The 21,656-nt window shown below is 41.7% G+C and overlaps 1 protein-coding gene across 1 annotated transcript; it reads left to right on the top strand.

Moving 5' to 3' along the window:
* Positions 1-1,071: 1,071 nt before the first annotated feature.
* LOC104161350 (nesprin-2-like) lies at positions 1,072-20,609 on the top strand (the record flags this gene model as incomplete). The annotated part of the gene is made up of 18 exons (XM_009699751.1): positions 1,072-1,305; positions 3,139-3,306; positions 4,348-4,473; positions 5,421-5,533; positions 6,193-6,334; positions 7,282-7,413; positions 7,994-8,146; positions 8,401-8,610; positions 9,742-9,843; positions 10,918-11,037; positions 11,205-11,405; positions 12,951-13,124; positions 13,704-13,835; positions 15,155-15,351; positions 16,418-16,550; positions 18,012-18,194; positions 18,644-18,790; positions 20,433-20,609. Coding segments are annotated over 18 exons (2,844 nt in total), but the record flags the coding sequence as incomplete, so codon positions are not given.
* Positions 20,610-21,656: the final 1,047 nt, after the last annotated feature.

Below are 21,656 nucleotides of genomic sequence, written 5' to 3'. Positions count from 1 at the left end.
GGAAGTGACAGTTACGCTGTTCTGTTACTTGAAGGAGCTAAACCAAACAGGCTTAGAACTAGAGCTGGAAATTTCAGGTGGAGTTTGAAGTACAGTGGTACTTTCTTATTTCTTCAGTTATGTATACCTCAATAGAAATATTTAGACCGTTCCGGGATCTGTATACTCAGATTTACTGTCTGTGTTTAATGGGACTGTCCCATACTATCTTGAGGCAAACAGAACAGTAGTGATTAAAGTAAGACATTGATAGCTGAAAATGCATTTTGCTCTCTGATTTTCTGCCAAATCTCATTTATCATGGGCCTTGTGCACTACCGCTGACCGTCTCAGTAGCCTGAATGTGTGCTCTAGAGCTGTGGGAGCATACAGGTAGTTTCGTTGTTGTGGTAGTGTGCTTGATTTATTTACTAAGTACCAATATTTGCATGTGTGGAGGTATACACAGACCTCTACAGCCTTCCAAGCAACTGCTGATACCTCCAAGCGCTTTAGACTTCTTATTATGGAAGTGTGCAGTATTGCTTTTTAAAGGAGGGCAAATAAGAAGAAAGAATTATACAAGACATACTAAAAAATACACCATTTTTTTCCTGTGTGACCTAGAGCCTGAATAAAGTTTATTTGACTGTTGGAACCGAACACAACGCAACTAGCTTGTAAGCATTGCCCGACAGCTTGCTTTGCAGTTTTAAACTGCATTGCTTTTATACCTAACTCCCACAGAAAAACATCTCACCTCAGGGGAGAACTGGTTAATGGTGAGTCATCTCACTTCCCATTCGCTCAGGTATACCTGTGCGAATGCAAATCACTGCCTGGGAACCTGTTACACCAGATCCAGGATCAGATCACCTGGCTGCCGAGTTTCCCTTTCTTTTTTCTTTTTTCCTTCTTTTTCTTTTTTTTTTTTTCCTTTTTTTTTTTTTTTTTTAAATCTGGGAACACGGTGGCAGGGTTGTTTCAGAGCTCTGTGAGTGTGAAAGTTAAACATTTCCTACTGGTAAGGGGAGGGGGAGGAAAGAAAAAACCAGATAGATAACCACATTTCTTTCATGTGCTTTGCTTCAGGGCGACAAGCCGCCTCCTGTCCCCAATGCCACATGGGGCTCTCGAGGGAAAGTGGGAGACTTGGAGGAAACTGTGAATGATGGTAGACCTGAGCGAGAAATGCTCCTCCAGGTGTGCCAGGCCCAGGTTGCTGAGCTGGAACAGTGGCTAGACAAAACTAAAATGTCCCTGAGCTCAGACCCTCAGACCCCCAAAATGCAGCACGTGGTGGAAATACAGCTTGCTGAATACCAGGTAAGACGGAGCGGTCAGTTTGCTGCTGCCATCCAAACAAGTTGCCCTTCCCTGGGGTATGTGTCTGCAGACAAGCTATGCTTACTGCTTCTCTTCTCCCTGCTTAATCAGCTTCATTACGCTGTGCAGAAAACAGGTAACCAGTTGGCTTCAGCTTCAGGTGCAGCTTACCAAGGGCTTAGTTAAAATACCTATATTTAGAGTTTGGATCTTTATGCATCCAGGGGATTTAGGTAGAATTCTTGAGTATTTTGAAAGCTTTGGTTTTCTTTGGATTATTTTCAGAAACATGGCTCAGTATAGTTTGAATCCTCTATTAAAAAGCAATTTGTCATTGGTCTAAACCATGACAAATCAGCTAGAAAAAAGGAATTTTTTTTTTCTTTGACATTTTCACTTTCTATTTTTGTCAGAGTGATTTAAAAGACTGGTATAAGATAGCTTCCAAGGTGGTAAATTTTTCTTTTGCACTTTTTGCAGAAAGCAGCTGGCATAGGTAGAAAGATAGGGGCTTTTCCTGTGCCCTCAGTGAGCAGTGGCAATATTTGGACGTACTGCCATACTGTTAGGGCAGCCTTTTGCCCCAGATGGCAGCGGAAGGAAAGGAGTGGGTGGCGGTGCCCACTGGTGACAATGGGTGGAGCAAAACAGGACTGACATGAGGGGCTGAGGTGGGTGGGAGTCCTGGCATGCAGCTTTTTTCTCTGGCGTGCATATTAAAAGAAAACATGCTCACATGCCACTTTCAAGTTCCCTGTGGTGCCAGTCTGGTGTACCAGTTTGCTTCAAGCACTGAGTCTACCTGTTACCTAAAGTAACAAACTTGACTCACCATAAAGGAGTCAATACCAAAATGTCACCATTTTAAGTTACTAGGAGACATTTCCAGCTGTTTTGTTGTTGTTGGTAGGTTTTTTTAACAGGAACTGAGTCCATGCCAAGAAGTGCCTCTGGGTTTAGTCTGTGATTCAGCCAGGTGCTGAATTCTGTGGGAATTAGTACCCTGAATGCACCTAAGTAGCTGGCTGTGTGTGGATCCCATTCCAGAGCAGTTTCAACTGGTAAAAACAAGCAGAATTCAGGCAGCTGTAAGCGCTGCTGAATTCCTGTCAGCTTTTAACAGTTTGGGTCAATGTTAAGACGTGAACTTGGCATGGAGGAGGCTTTTCTAACCTAGTCAAGATCTACACAGAAAAATACACATAGCATGAAGCAGAAACAGTCTCTAGATACGGATGTGTGATGTAGAGCAGTTAATTTATTGCAGTTGATTACTTTGCAGTTGAGCCATGGTACCTGTCTCCACACTCGCCTTAAAAACCTGAGTTTAAAGTAATGCAGAGATGCACTTTGATTCGCAGCAGCTTGAATCAAAACACAGATTCCAACAGTTTATAATGACCTGGCTGACACACAGTAACGTTACCATGTTTTGGTAATTCAGCATCATTCCTCCCAAAGGGTGATGTGATCAGTCTGTGCACTGCCTCCGTCTCCTGCAGTGGGGTGTGTTGTCTTCTTGGTTGCATCCAAATAGAGTCTAATTTCTGCTCTCCTCTTTTATTAATCCATATCTGAGTTAATATAACTTCCTGCAGAGGCTGTTGTTTGAAACAGTTTTAAGACTAACACTGTATAAAATTTATTTAAATGTTTAGAATAAAAAAAAAGACTCTATTGGAGAAAATCTAAAGGGTTTGCAGATATTTCTCTTTTTGCCTTTATGTTTCTGTTCTTTTCAGACAGGGGAAGTGTGAGCATTGACTTAAGAGTGTTATCAGGAAAGGAGTGTTGTACTTCTAAGAATGAATAATTGACTGCTGTCCTTTCTAGGTAACGATATCAGAGCTTGAACAAAAGGTCCTTTCCTTACTGCAAGATTACAGAGATGATGCAGACTACCAACAAGAGACAGAAGCTCTTTCCTTGAGGCTGAAAGAAGTGAGGTGCGATTTGGAAGAAGTCCAGATGATGCTTCAAGAAAAATGTGATGAAGAGCAGGTAAAGCATATGAATGCTATACAGAGCAAGAGTGAGAGACTCATGGTGCTTTAGTGCGCTGTAGTTGCAGAAGAACAGTTAAGAGCTCACCATGCGAAGCAAGGAAGGAAGAAAAGTCAATCAGAAATGTCAGACTTGCTATTATTATACTTTACAGTGGTGTATAATTATTTGTAGTTTGCAGTGAATCGTGAATTTTTAATATGTCTCTGAACAACATCTTTTCTGCTTTAAGTGCTCAGTGACAGAGGTCAAGATTTTGTGAAGAGTACAGGAAAAGGATAAAAAGGTTTTCTTGTTTTGGTTTGGTTTTTTAAATGCCTTTAAAATGCCATGATGTTTGTCTGTGACAGTATCACAGCAGAGAGGCCTCTAAGCAGTAACTTTCAGTTTGAAGAATGCATAAATGGCAAGGGCAGTGACTCTGCCAGCTCTCCTGTGCCACAGCTGCATGCTCTTTGTTGAGTTTCCCAACGGGTGAGACAGTAACTCTCAGCTTCAGAGCTAATTCCCACTCTGTTGTGCAAGGGGCTAGATAAGCCCAGCTGATGTGTTTGTGTAAGAGCAGCCACAGTCTGTCCGGTGCTGGAGGAGCACAGTCTAAAAGGGAGCTTGCATGGCCCAGGAGAGAATTAGTGCTGGTAAAGGCTCCTGTTGAAATATCTGTGTGAGCACAGACAGATAGAAAATCCAGGTGCGTGAGCAAATTTATAAGCATAAATTGCACATCCCTATAATTTGGTCAAACAATAAGAATGGGAGAGTTAGTATCAATTAATCTGCTAACAGGAAAAGCAAAACAAGGCTTGTAAGTGTCAGGGAGAGAAATGTGAGGACTTTAGCAGCAGGTTAGAATGGATCAAACTTTCAGTAAATAGAACTGGACAAAAATCTTTGCAAGAGTAGCAACTGTGTTTCGCGCACTGCTGATTCTATGTATGGTAAGCCCGAGACAGCTCCGCTTTTGCCATTTCTCCAAACTGTGGTTTCTGCCCTCTTGTCAAGTCTGGAAATCTTCCCACAACAGAACTCTCTTTACAGATTTACGACACGGAGAGGATTGACCCAGAGCCCCTTGAGGTTCTACACTCAAACAACACCAGCACATCCCAGCTTGCCCTTGCTGAACAGCCACTCATTTGGCACAACGGTTTCCAGCACCCACAGGTAACTCTCCTACCATCCAGGAGCCAGGCTGCTCCCCTGTGGGTGTGGGGGACAGCTGCATTTATTACCTGCTGCAGTTTTCACTGTGGGATCAAATCTGTCAATGGTAGGTTTCAGCCACCCCTGTCTTCCAGGATTAGGGGAGTTTGTCAGGATGGAGAAAGGCCTCACCCCTAAAATCCCATGTCCAAAAGGTTTAGTAATACTATGAAACTGGATGGTACCCTGACACTTGCCTTGTATCACAATGATTCAGATGGCATCACCCATCCCCCCGATCTCCTGTTTTTGAAGCGTTGATGTATTATGAGATCAGAGTCTATATATTGACATTGCTTTTGAAGATGAATTTGAAGCTAAAGCTTGTGAACGCTTTCCCATGGGCTAACTCACAATGACTTTAAGGTTCTTGTTAAGACAATAAAAAAATCCTGTGCTGTTCTGTGCTCTGTAAAGTACTTCTGTTTTGCTAACTGAAAATTAGCTTTCGCCCTTTTCATGCTATTAGAAAAGAGTTAGAGAAAATGATCCATCCTGAGCTGCTAAAATTGCTCGTTTTTCACTCAACACCCTCTTTTTAACTAACGGAACTCAACCTCATAATTGAGCAAGTCTCTATTTTCCCTTGCCTTTTTCTCTGTATAAGGTTGGCAGTCGATGGCCTTTAAATTTCCATATGTGCATAATTTGTTTCGGACCGATGATTTTTGCTTTTAAAACTTTAGCTCAGGCAGAAATATATTCCATAAAAATACATGTTTTCAGAAAACTGTTTGTTTGATAAACTTATGTTTAGACATAAACTGCATTTTATTCTGATAGATGTATTCTTACTTTCTTTGCTAAATGAATTCACTTAAAATGTGATTGAAAAAGTACAATCATAATTTCAGATTAATACAGTGCACATAACTGATTTTACTCTTCACACTGTTCTCTATGCACAGGATCTGAAAGTAAAAGCAGGTGAGCAGAAAAGCCTCATGGACTTCATTGAATCATGTGTGGAAAAAATGCAGTTACAATTTGAGGACAGCGTGACTCAGAAATTAGAATCAAGGTACAAAATAACAAAATCAGTTTCCAGATTCAGTGATGTACAACTGCCTAAACCTGCTGAAACTTTACCATGGCACCATTGGTTCTGTGCAGGGATGTGTGCCTTTAGAAGAAAAATTGCAGAAGCGGGGAGGTTTCTGCCATCAACAGTCTAGAGAAATGGAGTCTCATTTATGTGAAACCCTCCTTGCTACTGGGCTGACTGCAGTGTTTAGAGTCAATCTTGGTATCAGGCAGGACTGATACCTGCCATAAGCTAAAGCAGGCCCATCTGGAGGCAAGTTGGGTACCTCTGTTCACAGCCACTGCTGTACAAATGCATGGAGATACCCAACCAGATTTAAATGCAGCATCTTTGAAAAGAGGGCATTGGGATCAGGCTCCTTCCAGCATGGAACCGGGATTTGCTATAGGACTGTGTTCCCCATATTGTCATTTCAGAGATGAAGGCTGCCAGCAGGCCCCTAGGGTGTTTGATGGGAAGGGAAAAGCCCAAAGAAATGTATCAAAGCTTGGATTAAAGATCATGCATGCACTTGGTTTTACTCTGGTTTTGAGGCAGGAGCAATAGAAACTAACCTTATACAAGAAGTCTTACAAATCTAATTGTGCTTATTCTGCTTCAGTATTTGACATTCTAACAATGTTTTCTCAATACAGCAATGGAGAATCTGATCCAAAGAGCAAGCAGGATGATCCCACCTTATCTCCAAAGGACCAGATGGGTAATAAATGGCAATATTTACAACAAGAGCTGTCATCAAAGATGAAATCTCCTCTCTGCCAGCTTGTGGAACCTCAGGTCTGTTTAAGTTCAGTAAACCACTCTTTCTGCAGACAGTTGGTTGTGGTAAAGATAGCAATTAGTCCATCTTCCTGCATCATCGTATCATGTCTCTTCATCAGATAACTGAAATCTGTTCAAGTATTCCCCAGAGAAAATTGTTACTGAATACTGTTTTCATGATTGTCTTTTAATTTTACTTTGAGGTAAATAATGTCTCTGAGGTAGCGACTACCAAGCATACTGTGGGAGCACATAGGTGAATCCTTGTAGTTAACATTCAGGCCAGATGTTATCTACTTAATTCTTTCAAGAGAGCTAAGATAGTTAGCTAGCAAGCTCCCAGCTGATTTTTGTGGATGTGGGTTAAGTCTCAGTTCTTGCAAGTGAGAACATTTTGGTCAAAATAAATCTCTGGCTTAAATTTTGTTCTGCATTCACCATTGTGTTCTTTCTCACATATCAAAAGCGGAGTTTAGACTGCAACTAGAGAATGCTATGTATATATTCTGAACAGACTGCAGAATTTTACTGCTTGGACAAAACTATAATTTCTGTTATTAACAGTTTTGTTCACATTAAATTAGAATGACTAGATTTCCTGTTCTCTGCAATTACTCCATTATGTGCAAGAGTATCAACCACGTGAAAGGATGAATGTCAGCTCTTTTTCAGGCAAGACTTACACTGCAGTGGGCAGTAGGGCTGCCTTAACACAGACTAGAACCTGTAGCCCTTAAAGCTGGGAATCAGAGGCTCCTTTTTCAGTCAATCTACCATCAGGACATAGCTTACCCAACTAATTTTTACCAGTAAAAAGGGAACTCTGCTATCCAGGTGCTTTATATTAATGCCTTGAAACTTTGATTTTAAAGCTTTTTGAAAGGAGTGTTATCCACTTGCCCATAGCCCTGTCTTCGTTTGAGCAGTTCACCTAATTGTGATATTCTTTTTCCAAATGTTAGATTACAACAAAGATGAACATACTGCCCCGAGGCACATTTGCTAGTGCAGGAACCCCAACTGTGGAAGAACTGAAAACTTACACTGTCCAGCTGGGAGAGCTAAGCCAAGAAGCAAATGTGGTGCATGCACAGGTAAAAATGGCATATCCTAACATTGCAAAAAATACCAGGGATTCTAGACACAAGACACTATTTGGGCACTGGGAAACATAGCCAGTAATCATGTTATTGCAAATGGCAATCACTGTCGTGTACCTTTTGCATCAAGTATGGACTATAATGTAGAAATCAGCTTAGGATTTTGAGAGGAAACATTTCAAGTTTCAGCTGTGATACTTCTGCTACCTGAATCCAAAGATTTGCTAGTGTGGGTAAAACTCCTCAAACTGTATAAAGCAAGGAGCCTGTGAATGATTTCAGTAAATCTGCAGTATTGGAGCTCACAAGACAAACTGTGTAGTGCCCATTCCTCAGATTACAGAGCTGTAAGACCACAGCCATTCCCAATACATAAAAGTTCATTGTCTCAGATTTGGCCTTGACAGCTCTGAATATTGCATGCATATAACTGTCTCATCCAAGTCTGTCCCTCAGTATTTCATTAATTCCATTTTATTATTGGCTGACTGAACCTCTAACCTTATACAAGTGAATAAATCTTAGCCGTGCCTTAGGTGAAAGTACTGAAAATTTCTGACTTGCCTTAACCCAGGATAATGTGGCAGAGGAAGTCTCTTCAAATTTGGACAGAAAATTGTTTGAGCTGCTTCTGCCAATCAGCCAATGTTTGAATAACATGGAGGAGATGTTAAACACCTCAGTCCTCTCCACCGAAGAGGCAGCCATGCAGCAAGCGCTTTACGAGGTAACTGTCCTAAAGCATCCAGGGAAGGAGAAACCCCAGTGCATTTCTGTCACAACAGAATATATATTGCTTGATATTTCCTTTCTGTTTTGCTGGTATTATTCAGGAATAACAGCACCAAACTATTTGGTGTTGCACAGATTTGGGCCTATTGCTTTTAACAATTATCAACTTGAGTCTTACTGCCTTTTACAGGCAAAAGTCCTTGGACAGATACCATTTTCACTCATGTTATCTTTCTTTCAACCCTGTAGACTCTTTCTGTCGAGCTGCAAAAACTTCACGCTGATCTGAGTGATAAAAAGAATGATCTTCTAAAGTCTATTAGCTGTGCTGGTGGGAGCACAGATGTGTTCTGTGAGTGCTTTAACAACTTGCAGGCACGGCTGAAACAACCTCAACCTGCCACTGCTTCAAGGAGCAACTCAATGAAAGCTGGGCTGGATCATAATAGCAATTATCAGGTACTCCACTGCCAAATGCACATCTTGTTTCACAGCATCTGTTAGACATGGCAGTGTTAATGCATTTGGGTTACAGATGAGCAATCTATAATGGGCTTTCTTTTTTTTTTTTTTGGTACTAAACAAACTTGTCTTGGCCTCTCAAGAATCAAATTAATTTTGCTGTTTATGGTGCTGTTTGCAGTGCTGACTACTGTAGAGGCCTTGATAACAATAGAAAATTTGCATGCAGAAAGGATGGAAGTAACCTGGGATCCCGTGCATACTGAGCTACATGCTAAAGCAAGTTTCTGTGTGTAGGGATTAGGCCAAGCAGGGTTTTGTATATTCTTTCTGCTGCTGTGTGGACTCAGGAGAGGCAGGCTTCTTCCCTTTTGGTGCTATCTCTCGCACTGGGCTACTTTTAGCTTTTGATTGGAGGTTGACTTGACCCTTTGTATTTACTGTTCCTTTAGATTTTGTGCCACAGTAGCAGAAGCCATAGTTTTGCAAATTTGCCTTTTTTGGTTCTTTTTCTCATTATCTGCTTCTCCAAAACTTTTCTATAGATTCTTGTGATGGGCTAAATCTACTAGCTATTGCTGGAAAATATTCGGATCAGGTATTTAGGCTAAAGTAAGGAAAGAAAAGCCTGGTCTTTGAAATACAGAGTTTCCAATGTCCAGCAAAGCTCCAGTGTGCTCACCATCTGCAAGTTAGCCTACCTCTTTACTGCTGAATAATAAAACAGTTCCTTTGAAGAACACTGGGATGTTGTCTCCAAACAGCAGCAGGAGTAGTCTTGCAATGTTTACTTATGCAGAATCCATGGAGCTCCACCAGTCGCCAGTAATGGGCTCATTTTCTTGTTTTCAGAAGAGAAGAATTTGTTTCTCTATAAGTTTCACAGATTTTTATGGTCATAGAGGATCATTGTGACTGTAATGTGCTTTCTTAGCTACACAGTCTACAGAATTTTCCTCTCTAAATTACTGCTTTAAGCCCATAAGCACATGCTTTATTTTGTTCTTTTAAAGAGGAAAAAAGTGCTTTTGCCGTAAGAGGTAGCCATTTTGCTCGCTGTATAATTTTGTCTGGTCATTACTATATTCCTGATACGTGATATACTTCTGATGTTTGTTTCTTTTGCAGAATGAAATCAGACTGCTCTATGATCAGTTAACTGAGAAAAAAGCTACTCTGCAACAGTGCTTGAATGCAATATGTGGACATAATGTTTCTGAACAGCTTCAGGTAATTTCATTTGAAGGAAAGGAGGGGAAAAACTATCAGCATTAGCTATTATTTCCAGTTTTCTGCCATCTATTAAGTTTCATATTTTTTAAAGTCTCACTTAGGTTTCAAGAATGGGGGAAGGAAAGAGTTCAGTATTTGCCACCTGTTTTGTTTTTTTCTAACTACATGCCAGTCAGACCTAATTCCAGACCTTCTAGTAGCTGGAGTGGAGGAACCAGTCTCTCCACCACCTCTCAGAGCAAATACAGCCTGTACTACAGCAGAGAAGAAAAAGAGCTATACAAAGTACAGCACTTCACACATTATGCCTTTTTATATGCAAAACTAGGTTTTCTTTGTGGGAATAGGTCTCCAGTATTTATATCTACTCATTCAGCATTTATGAGTGCTTTATCATATGGCATTTGACCAGTTAAGTGATTTTCTTCGGCCTTCGTAGGGATTAGCATAGAATTAAAAATTAATAGACTGCATATGCTCCCCAGAATGGTCATCAGCCGTCTATCTACTTGTTGGTGAAGCAAAGAGGATGTCCCAAAACTTTTTGTTACAGGTTCATAACCTTGTTTACGGGCATAATTTTCTGCCAGGCTGAAAGCTGTGTTCAGAACTTCTGAATCCCCTAGCATGGACTGCTGCCTTAGATATATTCTGTCAAGTGACTACTCTTGGAAAAGGAATGCCAGAAGTACATATCTTCTCTTCCTTCAGAGAGAACCTGTCTCAATCCATCCCTGACTGAGTCTAATTCATAAGAAAAAAATGGGATTTTCTGAGTCCATGCTTCCTTTTAATGAATTAGTAAACTGAAATGCATGTTGAATGTTGAACTGAGACACAAGACCTGAATTCCCTTCCTGGCTGTGCCATGTGAATGAACCCAGTAAGCTATGTTATGAACAATATTGTCTATTTAGCTTATAAACCCATTAGATCTCGGTGTCTCATTGTGAACTTACAAAGTGCTAGCACAGCAGAGATCCAGCTCCTGGATCTGCTGCACTACTAGTGATAATGGAAAGTTTAATGGAACAGAAGTCTTCCTAATCGCTTTTTTTGTCCTTAATTCAGAAAACTGATGCCTGGGCTTTGGAGCTGCAAAACTTTGAAAACCAAGTAGCAAAACTGAGAGGCCATGGGGAAAGATTTCAGTTACCTATCACCTTAATCCAGGAAGCTTATAAATTAGAGGTAAGATCACAGTACAGTTTCCACTTACTCAGCGAGGTCTGATTCTTCTAAGCAATACCTTTTTAGCATCAAAAGCCTGATGGTTAGTTTGCATTCTGGGAATGTGTGTGCAGGTTTGTAAGATTCATTTCTGCTTCATGAATCACTAAACTGCATTTGCATTGTAGGATGTTTTGGATGACATGTGGGGGATTCTGAAAGCAAAGTATGTGGAGCTGAACCCTCCTTCCATCAGTGAGAGCCAGTACGAGGACTTACTTCATGGATTTGCAGAGCTGGTAGCTATTGGACAAGAGAAGATTGCACAAGATCCAAAGCAGCTAACAAAAAGCAGAGCAGCTCTGCAGTCTCACCTGGAAAATCACAAGGTATAAGATGCTTATCACAGCACTGCTCAGATCAGCATAGCAGGAGCACTATTTTCTGTGACTGCTTCTCTTCAGTGTTATGGAGAAGAATAACTAGCTTATAGTATAGGGGAGGGACTGGAGTACGTGCAGAAAACAAAGCAAAATTTTTCAGTAGACCAAAAAAGGACCCACTAAAATATGCAAAAGAAGTTGTTATTACAACTGCAGATTTGGTGATAAATTAAAATCAGGATTTCAGTTTTGTCAGTCTAATACTACTTTGGCTTACCTCAGAACATATTGATGTGTGAGGAAAGCATATTCCCTTCTAATTACCAGTAATAAATCAGTAGTGAGGCTGTTGAAGTTGCTGTCTAGCAATTGGGAGTTGAGCCTTTGCTTTCAGCATTCTGTGCCATCATGATCTGGTGGAGGAAACTTACCTGTAACAGCTCCTTTTCTGAAGGGAAGACAGTTTAGATCCTCCCCTTGGCAGCCCAGTGTTCCCTGTACCCAGCTGCTACATGCTTGATGGGAGATGGCTGGGCATGCATCTGCATCCTCGCTGTCCTGCCGCTTGGCAAGAAGCTCTGGCCAGTGATAGTCACTTGAACTCTGTCATGTTAACCTATTGATTTAACTGCTTCACAAACTCCCTTTAGAATTGCTTCAGGATGCTAAGCACTGCAAACCGCTACTCTAGAGTCATAGGAATGGTGTTTGTCGCTTACGAATGGCCCTTAACAAAGGAAAATGTTATGAATTTATTTACAAAGGAGAACAAATAATGTATCTGCAGTCCAAATATGCATATATTAATTTGCAAAAGCAAAAGAAAACTGCAAAAGCTGTTTTCCCTGCCCTGGTTATCAAGACTTATCAGGATGCTCACGCAGCCTATGCCTGGAGCATGGTCCTTAAGTGAATTTCTTGTACTAGTTACTAGTTTTTAGTGAAAATGATCTTGGTTAAAGAGTGTGATCTTAAACTTTCAAAGCTTTTTTGTGGGGTAAAGTGTTCTGTTGAAATTCAGACATTTCACAAGAGCTCAGCTGAGCCATAACTAAATCAAACTGTTACCTTATAGTTATCCCAAAGGACTGTTGTGCCCTGCCTACTACTTAGGCCTTACAACTGCTAATACCCTTGGTGCTTGGAGTCATCTCACATCCAGGTGAAACAAACTGGATAATGGCTGCCTGGTGATAACTACCTCATGCTGAACTATTAATTTATTTGTAGTTAAACTCTTCCTTCCATCACCTTCCTACAACATCTTCGTATTTCCTGTGAACTGAAGGTATAAATGTAGATCTTTTTCTTTAGAAATGTATAAATGAAAATAGTATATGCAACTCATCACTGGTTCCTGACTAACTGTAAAATGATCAGTAACTGCCCATCTTGGGGTGATGCAGAATTTGGGTAGAAGGCTATTGAATCCAGCTATGAGAGACCCTGAAACTGACTGCTTTTCTCAGTGAGTCTTCTCTGTCTTCTTCATACTCCTGCTGTGGGTGTGTGATCTCTCTTAAAGAGCAAGCTTTAACTTGTTTTTTTCAGGACTTTTTCCACAACCTCATGACCCACATGACTTTCATGCAAATGTTTTCTGAGAAAGTGACTCCTTCCATCCTACAAAAGAGAGAAGAATTCTGGAGAGAGCTAGTGATTGAAGTCAAGTTGCTGGAGCAGAAGGCTTGCGAATATGGTATAGACTTAGAGAGTCTGTTAAAGGTAATGAGTCAAAAGAAACCCAGAGTAAAAGCTGGAGGGAAGAAGAAGAGTTGCTTCTAGGGGAACCCTTTCCACACCAGTGATTCTTTGGCTAGTAGTTGTCCTTTCCCGTCTCCATTGGACAGCAACAGTCTATTACTTGTTCTGTGTGTGTCAGTAAGCTGGCTTTTTTCCTTGAAAACCTCTGAAAGTGGACATTTCAACATGGGTGGGATTTTATGACTTCTTGCAGTAATTTTTGAGTGCCTGGACTGACAGAAGAGCCCTTTAAGGCACAAAAATACCAGCACCACTTCAAAGTAAAACTTAAAAATTGATCTTAAAACACCCCTAGAGAAGAAAAAGTTAAGTATGCCACTTTAAAATAAGAAATCTTAAGATAATGGAGAATAAAATAATTAATTCATCTGAGGTGAAATCATGTCTCATTTTAATATTTCCATATTACTCATCTATTTTCGTGCTCAGTTTCATTAAAGCAAGAGCTGCTGATGTTAGAATAAGCATTAAGGCCTTGGTCTGGTGTAGCAAAAATGCAGCTAAATGTGTGCTATGTTAATGATGCAATGTATTTTTTAGGAATGGATGGAATTTGATGATGGATGCCTGGTTTTCAATAAGGAGTTAGAGGCACTTGCCTCTACGTTGCCTTCTGTGAATTTGGTTGAAGAAACAGAAGAAAGATTAATGGAAAGGATTGTACTTCTAGAGGTATTTGTGTGTCTGTCTCTCTGACTGGTTGTCTTCGTGGATATGTAGAGCTGGCAAAAAGATTAGTTAGATTATGAGGAGAAGACGTTTTGCAGGGCACTGTTTCCTTTGTGTCCTTGTCTTGTGTGGATACAAGCTGAAAGCTTACTTTTAAAAGTAGCAGGGGATCAGGCTGCTAATTTCAGCCAGGGGCTACAAGTTCATTTAAGTGGAAGTAATGACTCTAGCAACTTTAGAACTTGATCTGCAAAGGCAAATATTTGGGAGAAGATGATGTGCAGGCTACATGGGTCCCAAGGACAGCAGGGAGCCTTGGAGTGAATACAGAGCCACTTCTTTGTAATTCAGGAACAATTTTCATGCCGTGATGTAAAACCTATGGAAGAGGAGAGTCAACATACTGCCTTCAGATATCTGAACCCCTGGTTGCAATAGGTGGTCTAGAGGTTTATCAGCTCCTTTGAAGACATCAGAAACAAAGTAGTAAAGCTTAGAAGATGCTTTTGGGGGGAGTTCTAGCACTGGAGCTTCACAGTTTCAAGGACAGAGCAGAATAAAATTCTCTTGGGCTTAAATCCTGTGAGAGAAATATCCCTAGTAATAATATTGTACAAGCCCCTTATGCCTGGAGAGAAGTGAGATACTTGCACATCACACAATTGCTACTTTCTGACTTCTCCCTGGGACTGATCTAATTCCTGGTTTGGTTTTTTTTTTTCCTCTTCTCATTTTGACCTTCCAGTGAAGTTTCATAATGGCAAAATGATGCTTTGTTTTTATTCAACTGTCTGAGCAAACCAGACCACTCCTATGTCTTTTAGTTAATATCATCACTGTTCACTCTTCATTCCTTCCTGCCACCATTATTCATTATCCCAACAGCTTCCTTCAAAACACTGGTAACATTTTTTTTAATAGGATAGAGCCTGAAGGCCCTCTAAGAACAGGAGGGCAATAACTTTCCGCTGGGGACAGTCATATGTTTGAACAATGCAACCAGATCTGATAGAGAGTGTTTGTCCATTGCCTGAGGTTTACGTGTGTCAAAAAAGCCCATCAAATCGTAACACAGTCATTCTGATAATGTATGAAATTATGTTGAGCTCTGTCTTGATCTATCCAGAGGAAACAAACAACCAAAAAAAAAACCTATGTCCTTTTCGCATGTAGTGAAGTACAGATTCCTTCCATTTGGAAAATAAAATACATGACGTAGGAAATGTGAGATTAAGAAGTTAGAACAAATGATATGTGTTTTGCTAGCTGCGTTTTCAGTTTTTTAAATATTATGGTTTTGCAAACTTCCCATATTCTGATAGCAAATCAAAAGAAGTGTTGATGAAAAGCATGCCAGGCTGTACCAGATGGTGAAACAAGGGAAGAAATTGCTTACTGCTGTGAGCTGTCCAGAAATAAGAAGCCAGATTGGGAAGCTGGAAGAGCAGTGGTTGTCTTTAACCAAAAAAGTTGGCCATGAACTACACCGACTTCAAACATTACTCAAGCTCTTGGTCAGGTGGGTATAAGTCAGAAAGCAATTAGAGATATCAGCTAGACATTAGTTTTTGATCTTCTATAGATATATTTTCTGAAATACAACAGTGAATTAATAAATAACATAGCTCCTTTAACTTAAAAATGAGAAAAAGAAGAAAAAGAAAGCAGTGGTGGTCAGAAAAGTGGCCCTTTATTACACAGCTGATCTTCTCTCACTGTGTAGACAAGTGCTTTGCTTCCTCCTTACTTTTGTGGGAACAATGTTTTGATTACTGCCATTGCAAAGTCAGTGCATCTAGGTGAGAGTTAGCTGCATCACGCTGCAGTTTGTACGCCGTAAGTGTTAACAGAAGCTCTGATCATGCTGCCCTAAGCATTTTGGCCTGCTACGAATGCAAGCTAGCCTTGATTTCTATGGAAAGGCATAATGTGCCTCTCTGTGTACGTACACTATCCAGCTTACAAACATTCAAGACCTGGCTGACATGCTGCCTCAACTTGTGTTTTGAAGCTCTCCCAAGGGGGAAGACCCAAGCATGCTCAATGCTTTCAAAGGCGCCAAGCCAACTGTCAGTGCAGTCCTGGAGTCAGTTTGGGGCTCTACCGCCCAGTCTACCAGCTAATGCACCAACCTCAGCTCTGCCTGCACCTGGTCTGTGTGCTCTGAGCTCAGGCTGGCTGGACCCATAGTGTGGACAGAGCATGCCAGTGTTCATTGGTATTTAACCCTGCTGTGTATTCTGCACTGTATTTTGCAATGTGCACAATCTCCTCTGGTGGTTTTGACCTCCAGCAAAGCTCTTTCACCCATGTGAGCTTTTCCTGGCAACTGCTGGGTGAATACAGAAAGAGGATGTTCTCAGAGAGAGCAGACCAGCTGAAAAGAGCTGATAGGAACAGTCTCATGTGTATCTCCAGCAGAAATGCTGTGTTGCACATCAATCCATGCTGTAGCCATGCTTCTGCAGGGTTGTGTAGCAGCGTACGTACAAGAATAGCACATGCCTCCTCAGAGAGAGGGTGAGATAAGTTTCCTAGATTCAGCTAAGAGATGTATGTTTGTGTGTTTTATTTCCTCCTTGTAGCTACAACAGAGACTCGGAGGAATTAATGAAATGGCTGGATTCTGCTCAGCAGAGAATGAATTTGTGGAAAGGGCAGTCTCTCAATGTGTCGCAAGATCTTCCCACCATCAGGGATAACATCAACAGTTTGTTTGTAAGTCATTTCTCCTGCCAGGTTTAGATAAGACATTGTGACTTTCAGTGAAAATTATCCTTTTGAGCAGTTTTTGTATTTGCTTTGACTCAGAAGCTGCCCACATAATACAGCACTGAATGACTGTGTGCCCCAAAGCCACCCCATTATCTGTGGGGAACCATGAGGATGTGAGGCCACCAAAGATCTTCCTTCAGATTGTGAGGCCAGCCAGAGTGCATAAATCAGAATGCAGTCCTCTCATAATGAGCTCCCAACTGCAACACACCACAGCCTAGCCAGGATCTCTTATGCACCTACAGTATAATAGCATGGTTTCTGTCTTGCTCCTGATGCGAAATACAGCAGTTCAGCCAAGCTGATGAGCCACTTACCAACCGAATCTGGAGTGTGGGCTCAGGGAGTGAAGACAGCAGGGCTGTGAAGAAGAGGCAGGGAAGTACTCCCCCTGTACTAAGCACTGGTGAGGCTGCACCTTGAATACTGTGTTCGGTTTTAGGCTCCTCACTACAAGAAAGACCTTGAGGTGCTGGAGCATGTCCAAAGAAGGGCAATGAAGCTAGTGAAGGGTCTAGAGCACAAGTCTAACAAGGAGCAGCTGAGGGAACTGGGGTTGTTTAGGCTGGAGAAGAGGAGGTTGAGGGGAGACCTTATCACTCTCTACAACTACCTGAAAGGAGGTTGTAGCAAGGTGGGAGTCAGTCTCTTCTCCCAAGTGACCAATGATAGGACGTGAGGAAATGGCCTCAAGTGGTGCCAGGGGAGGTTTAGATTAGATATTAAGAAGAATTTCTTCATTGAAAGGGTTGTCAAGCATTGGAACAGGCAGCCCAGGGAAGTGGTGGAGTCACCATCCCTGGAGGTATTTAAAAAGACATGTAGACGTGGTGCCTAGGGACATGGTTTAGTGGTGGACTTGGCTGTGGTAGGTTTACGGTGGGACTCAATGATCTTAAAAGTCCTTTCCAACCTGAACAGTTCCATGATTCTATGGTCAGCCAAAGCCAGGGAAGAGAAACATGCTGAATTGCATTTCATGTCTTGGCCTGTTCCCCCAGTGCTGTGCTCCCCTTCTATGACTAGCCAGGAGGTTCAGCCCCAAAGTGAGGCCTGACAGAGGGAGTCTTGCGCAGTGGGAAAGCAAAGCATCGTGATGGCTGGACTGGTAGGTGTGAGCTGGCCAGACATTCAAGGACTGGCGTTGTTCCCTGGACCTCTGTGTGAAGTGGGGATCAGGATATTCCCAATCCCTGTGGAGCAAAAGGTGGCATTCAGCATTGTATCAAGCTGGGCAGAAAAAGGCCTTACTTGCTGCCAGAACATGTTGAGTTTAGGTTTTCTGAACTTTACAAACTTGCTAAAATCTGTTTGTTGAGGCAGTTCATCCTGTGACTGAAAACCTGGTTTAAATATTTAAGTATAAATATTTACCCTCTCTTAAATTTCTCCCGTGCATCTCAGACATTCTCTAAGGAAGTTGATGAAAAATCTTCCCTGAAGTCATCTGTGGTGAGCACTGCCAACCAGCTCTTTCACGTGAAGCAGGCTGATACTGCAGCACTTAGGTCATCTTTGGCAAAGTTTGAGCAAAAATGGGGAGAACTGATTACACAGCTCCCAGCCATCCAAGAAAAGCTTCACCAGGTGAGGAGAAACTCTGCTGCCATCTCTCAGTTCAAGCTAAATAATTAATTTTAAATGTTGCTGTTGGATTCAGTTGGCTGCTCCATAAGGCTTCCAAAGCACCTCTTTCCTAATTAGCTGTCTGTCTTGCTTTCAGAATATCCTCGATATTGTACTGCAGTTTAATTATTGCAGTGTTCCTCCTGGGCCGTTTTGCACATATCTATAATTTTTGCAATTCTATATGAAAGTCTGTTACAATTAGAAAGAATTTTATTTCAAATTTCTGAATTCTCGAACTTTTCTTAATTTAAGTCTTATGTCCCTCTGGAGCACAGGGCTCACTTTCAAGTTCATACTCCTGTAATTGCAATTATAATGCCTGAGCCTTTCTAAAAATATAGATGTCATCTTCCTTGATATTTCTAACAAGCAGAGTGTAGAGGATTCATTATATGCTTTACCCCCAGCTTCAGATGGAAGAACTTTCATCGCGGGAGGCTATTGCTGAACTAATGATCTGGCTGGACCATGTGGAACAACAGCAGGGACATGAGGAGCCAATAAATTCACAGCATAGTGCTGCCCAAGTCAGAAGCCTCCTTCAGAAGTACAAGGTACATGGGAAGCTGTAAGTCCAGGCCTTCTGCAAGGTGTTTGGCTGTAAAAAGGATGGAAACAGCCTACAGGCACTGTCATATCCTTCCCCTTGCTCTCGGGAGGGTTCCTCAAACAGTCTCAAAGGTGCCTTAACATCTTCCTTTATAAAAACCTTTTGCTTCCATGCCACACAAAACACTGCCTGCCCTGCAATACAGCTACTGCCTGCTGTGCTATAATCTCCTTTTCCTCATGCTGTCCCATCTGTCTCGCTTGTTTTCTCTCTCTTACATGTAGATTATAAAATGTGTTGAACAGGAAAGCTTTGCCTCCTTAGAAAGATAGACTCTGTGTTTGTGCTGTGTTTTAGTCTGTATTTTCAACAAGGAATACCTCATAATGGAGCTCCATAACCAGGATCCATCTAACTAGAGAAGTGGGTTTTTGAAGATTATGTTAATCAAAATAGATAACCTGTTAGGAAAGAGGGACAAAGTGAATGTCCCTGCAGAGAGAGAGAGGCTGCAGCAGACTCTTGGCTCTGTTCAGATGCTAAAGCACCGATGGCAGAGGCTGATTGCCCCAGCTACAGGAAGGATTCAAGCTGTGCTTGTAAGTCCATAGATGCCAGGGAGCCCAACCTCAGGGCACGAATCCCTACAGAGCCATATTTTGCTCTGGGCTCAGGCAGGACGACAGTTCTCAGTCTACAGCCGCAGTTCTCAGGCACTTTGGTACTACACATAATGCAAGTGCCAATGTAAGCGTTTCTTTCAAAGGGCCTTAATATAGCAGATACATAACATTTTGGTCTATATCAGTTGGATTTGGCAGTTGGAACATGTAGGTCAGGTCCTGTTTTTAACTCTTTGAGTATTTAGAGATCAGTTTGTAGGTGTGTCTTCTGCACTTGTTAGCAACATGGGGTTGCTTATGCTGACCAGAAAGCTGGGATGAGGGTCGTGAATTCCTACAGGGAAGCAGCTATGGCTTCAGTACCTCTACTATGGTATGCCCTGGTGGCTTTTTTCTAGGTGCTACTAGATACGATGAGGAGCCTTTCCTCCCCTCTACTTCTGAAATAAAAAGGCATTCCCTTACGCTGTTCTCACTTTGCCTGTAGTTTCTCTCTCATCTCTGTGGGCAAGGACACTGGTGCTGGAGGACGCTTTTTCCTCCCAGATATTCTGATATTCTATTCTGGTATTCTATTCTAATACCAGATATTTTGATAAAGGAGCACAAGCTCTTGTCTGCACTTGTCTGTGAGTCGCAGGAGTGTGGGAAGGCCTCAGTCTTAGCCTAATCTGGGCCTATGGCAATGTGATGATATTGTCCAATGGATAAAGTACTGGGTCTGGTACCCCTACATTTTATTCCCTGCTCTGGCACTAGCCTGTTCTTACTTGAGCTACCCATATAATGATAGTGATTTTCTGCAAAAGTTTCAGTGGATGGAAATAGCTACACAAATATAGAATGGTAAAAACTGAGAATTATTCCTACAGCTAGATCTCTTTCAGAAAAATACTTTAGGCCATGGTTCAGAATAAGCTGTGAATGTCCCATAACTATTCCTTGAAGCATCATTGGAACTGATCAGATTAAAACTGCCAAACTAACTGTTTTACCTTTTTGTTCTTTCCCCCCCGCCTCCAGGAATATATGATGGAGATGAACTTTAAACAGTGGATGGTAGATTATGTGAACCAGTCACTCTTGCAGATGAGCACTTGTGATGTGGAAAGCAAGCGATATGAAAGGACAGAATTTGCTGAATGTCTTGGAGAGATGAACCTGAGGTGGCACAGGCTGCAGGCGTCTCTGAACAGAAAGGTTCGATTGAGTTCTCATTGCTTTCTTTCTCACAACTCTGATCTTGCCTGTGCCCATGCTCTGTATTTTGCAAGCAGCCTTTCTCCCGGAGTTTGAAAACACTGTTGAACACAGCGAGACTCCCTGTGCTCTCTGCTGTCTGTCCATCCTGCTGTCTCATGGGCAGCCTATGGAGTGGTCTTGTAGCACATGAGCGATCAGGTTGTTGGCTGGCATCCAAACCTCAGCAAGGTCTGGGAGGGTAAACTCTCCTGTAACTTGCAGGGAGGGAAAATAGAAAAAATCTGCACTTCGTAACAGCCTGGGATTTACCCTAGTTGACTGTATTAGATGGAAAAAATAAGATTCCTTGTATGAAGAAAATGCAGTCAGTGACATGTCAACAAAGACGACTTATATTGAGAAAACTATGAAAAAGGAAGAATTCAGGGTAGCATCTGCAGAGGGACTTGTTAGTGAAATCTGTTGAAGCTTTGGTGTGCTGTGAAAGTTAGGGCATTTAAAACTTAATGGGAGAAAACAGTGGATGGTTTGTGGAAAGGAGAGGGAGGGGCTGCACTGCTTCATACAAACAGCCAGGCCCTGCTCAGCAAACACAGCACCAAAAAACAAACAACACCTCCACATGCCATATGATGGGAATGAGAAATAAGGATATAATAAACTACCACCCATTTTCTGGTTGTAGCAGTTGGATTTGCCAAAAAAATTATTATTAAGTAAGTAGTGTTGACAGCCTTATTCAGATGGGGACATATGACCCTGCTGGAAAAAGCACAGCAGGGATCAGTTCCCAGCTCCAGCCCTCCTTGGTCACTGGGAATGGGTTCCTCTGTGTCTCTGTCTTCCTTCTGCAGTAATTAAATATGCTTTCCCAAGGGAGTGCTTTGAAGATCAGCAGCTGATAGGCAAATTCTACGTTTAGGCTAACTATACCAGCACACCTTCTGTGTTTCTCTGTAGAAAATCTGTTTCAGGCCTCAGTGCCTCAGAATTACTTTATTCTAGTGAGGCTAGAAACCATAGAATCATAGAATAGTTTGGTTG

Source organism: Cariama cristata, unplaced genomic scaffold (assembly GCF_000690535.1).
Source record: "Cariama cristata isolate BGI_N322 unplaced genomic scaffold, ASM69053v1 scaffold36984, whole genome shotgun sequence".
NCBI lineage: Eukaryota > Metazoa > Chordata > Aves > Cariamiformes > Cariamidae > Cariama > Cariama cristata.
Note: the sequence above shows the minus strand (reverse complement) of the source record. Positions and strands in the feature narration are given on the sequence as shown.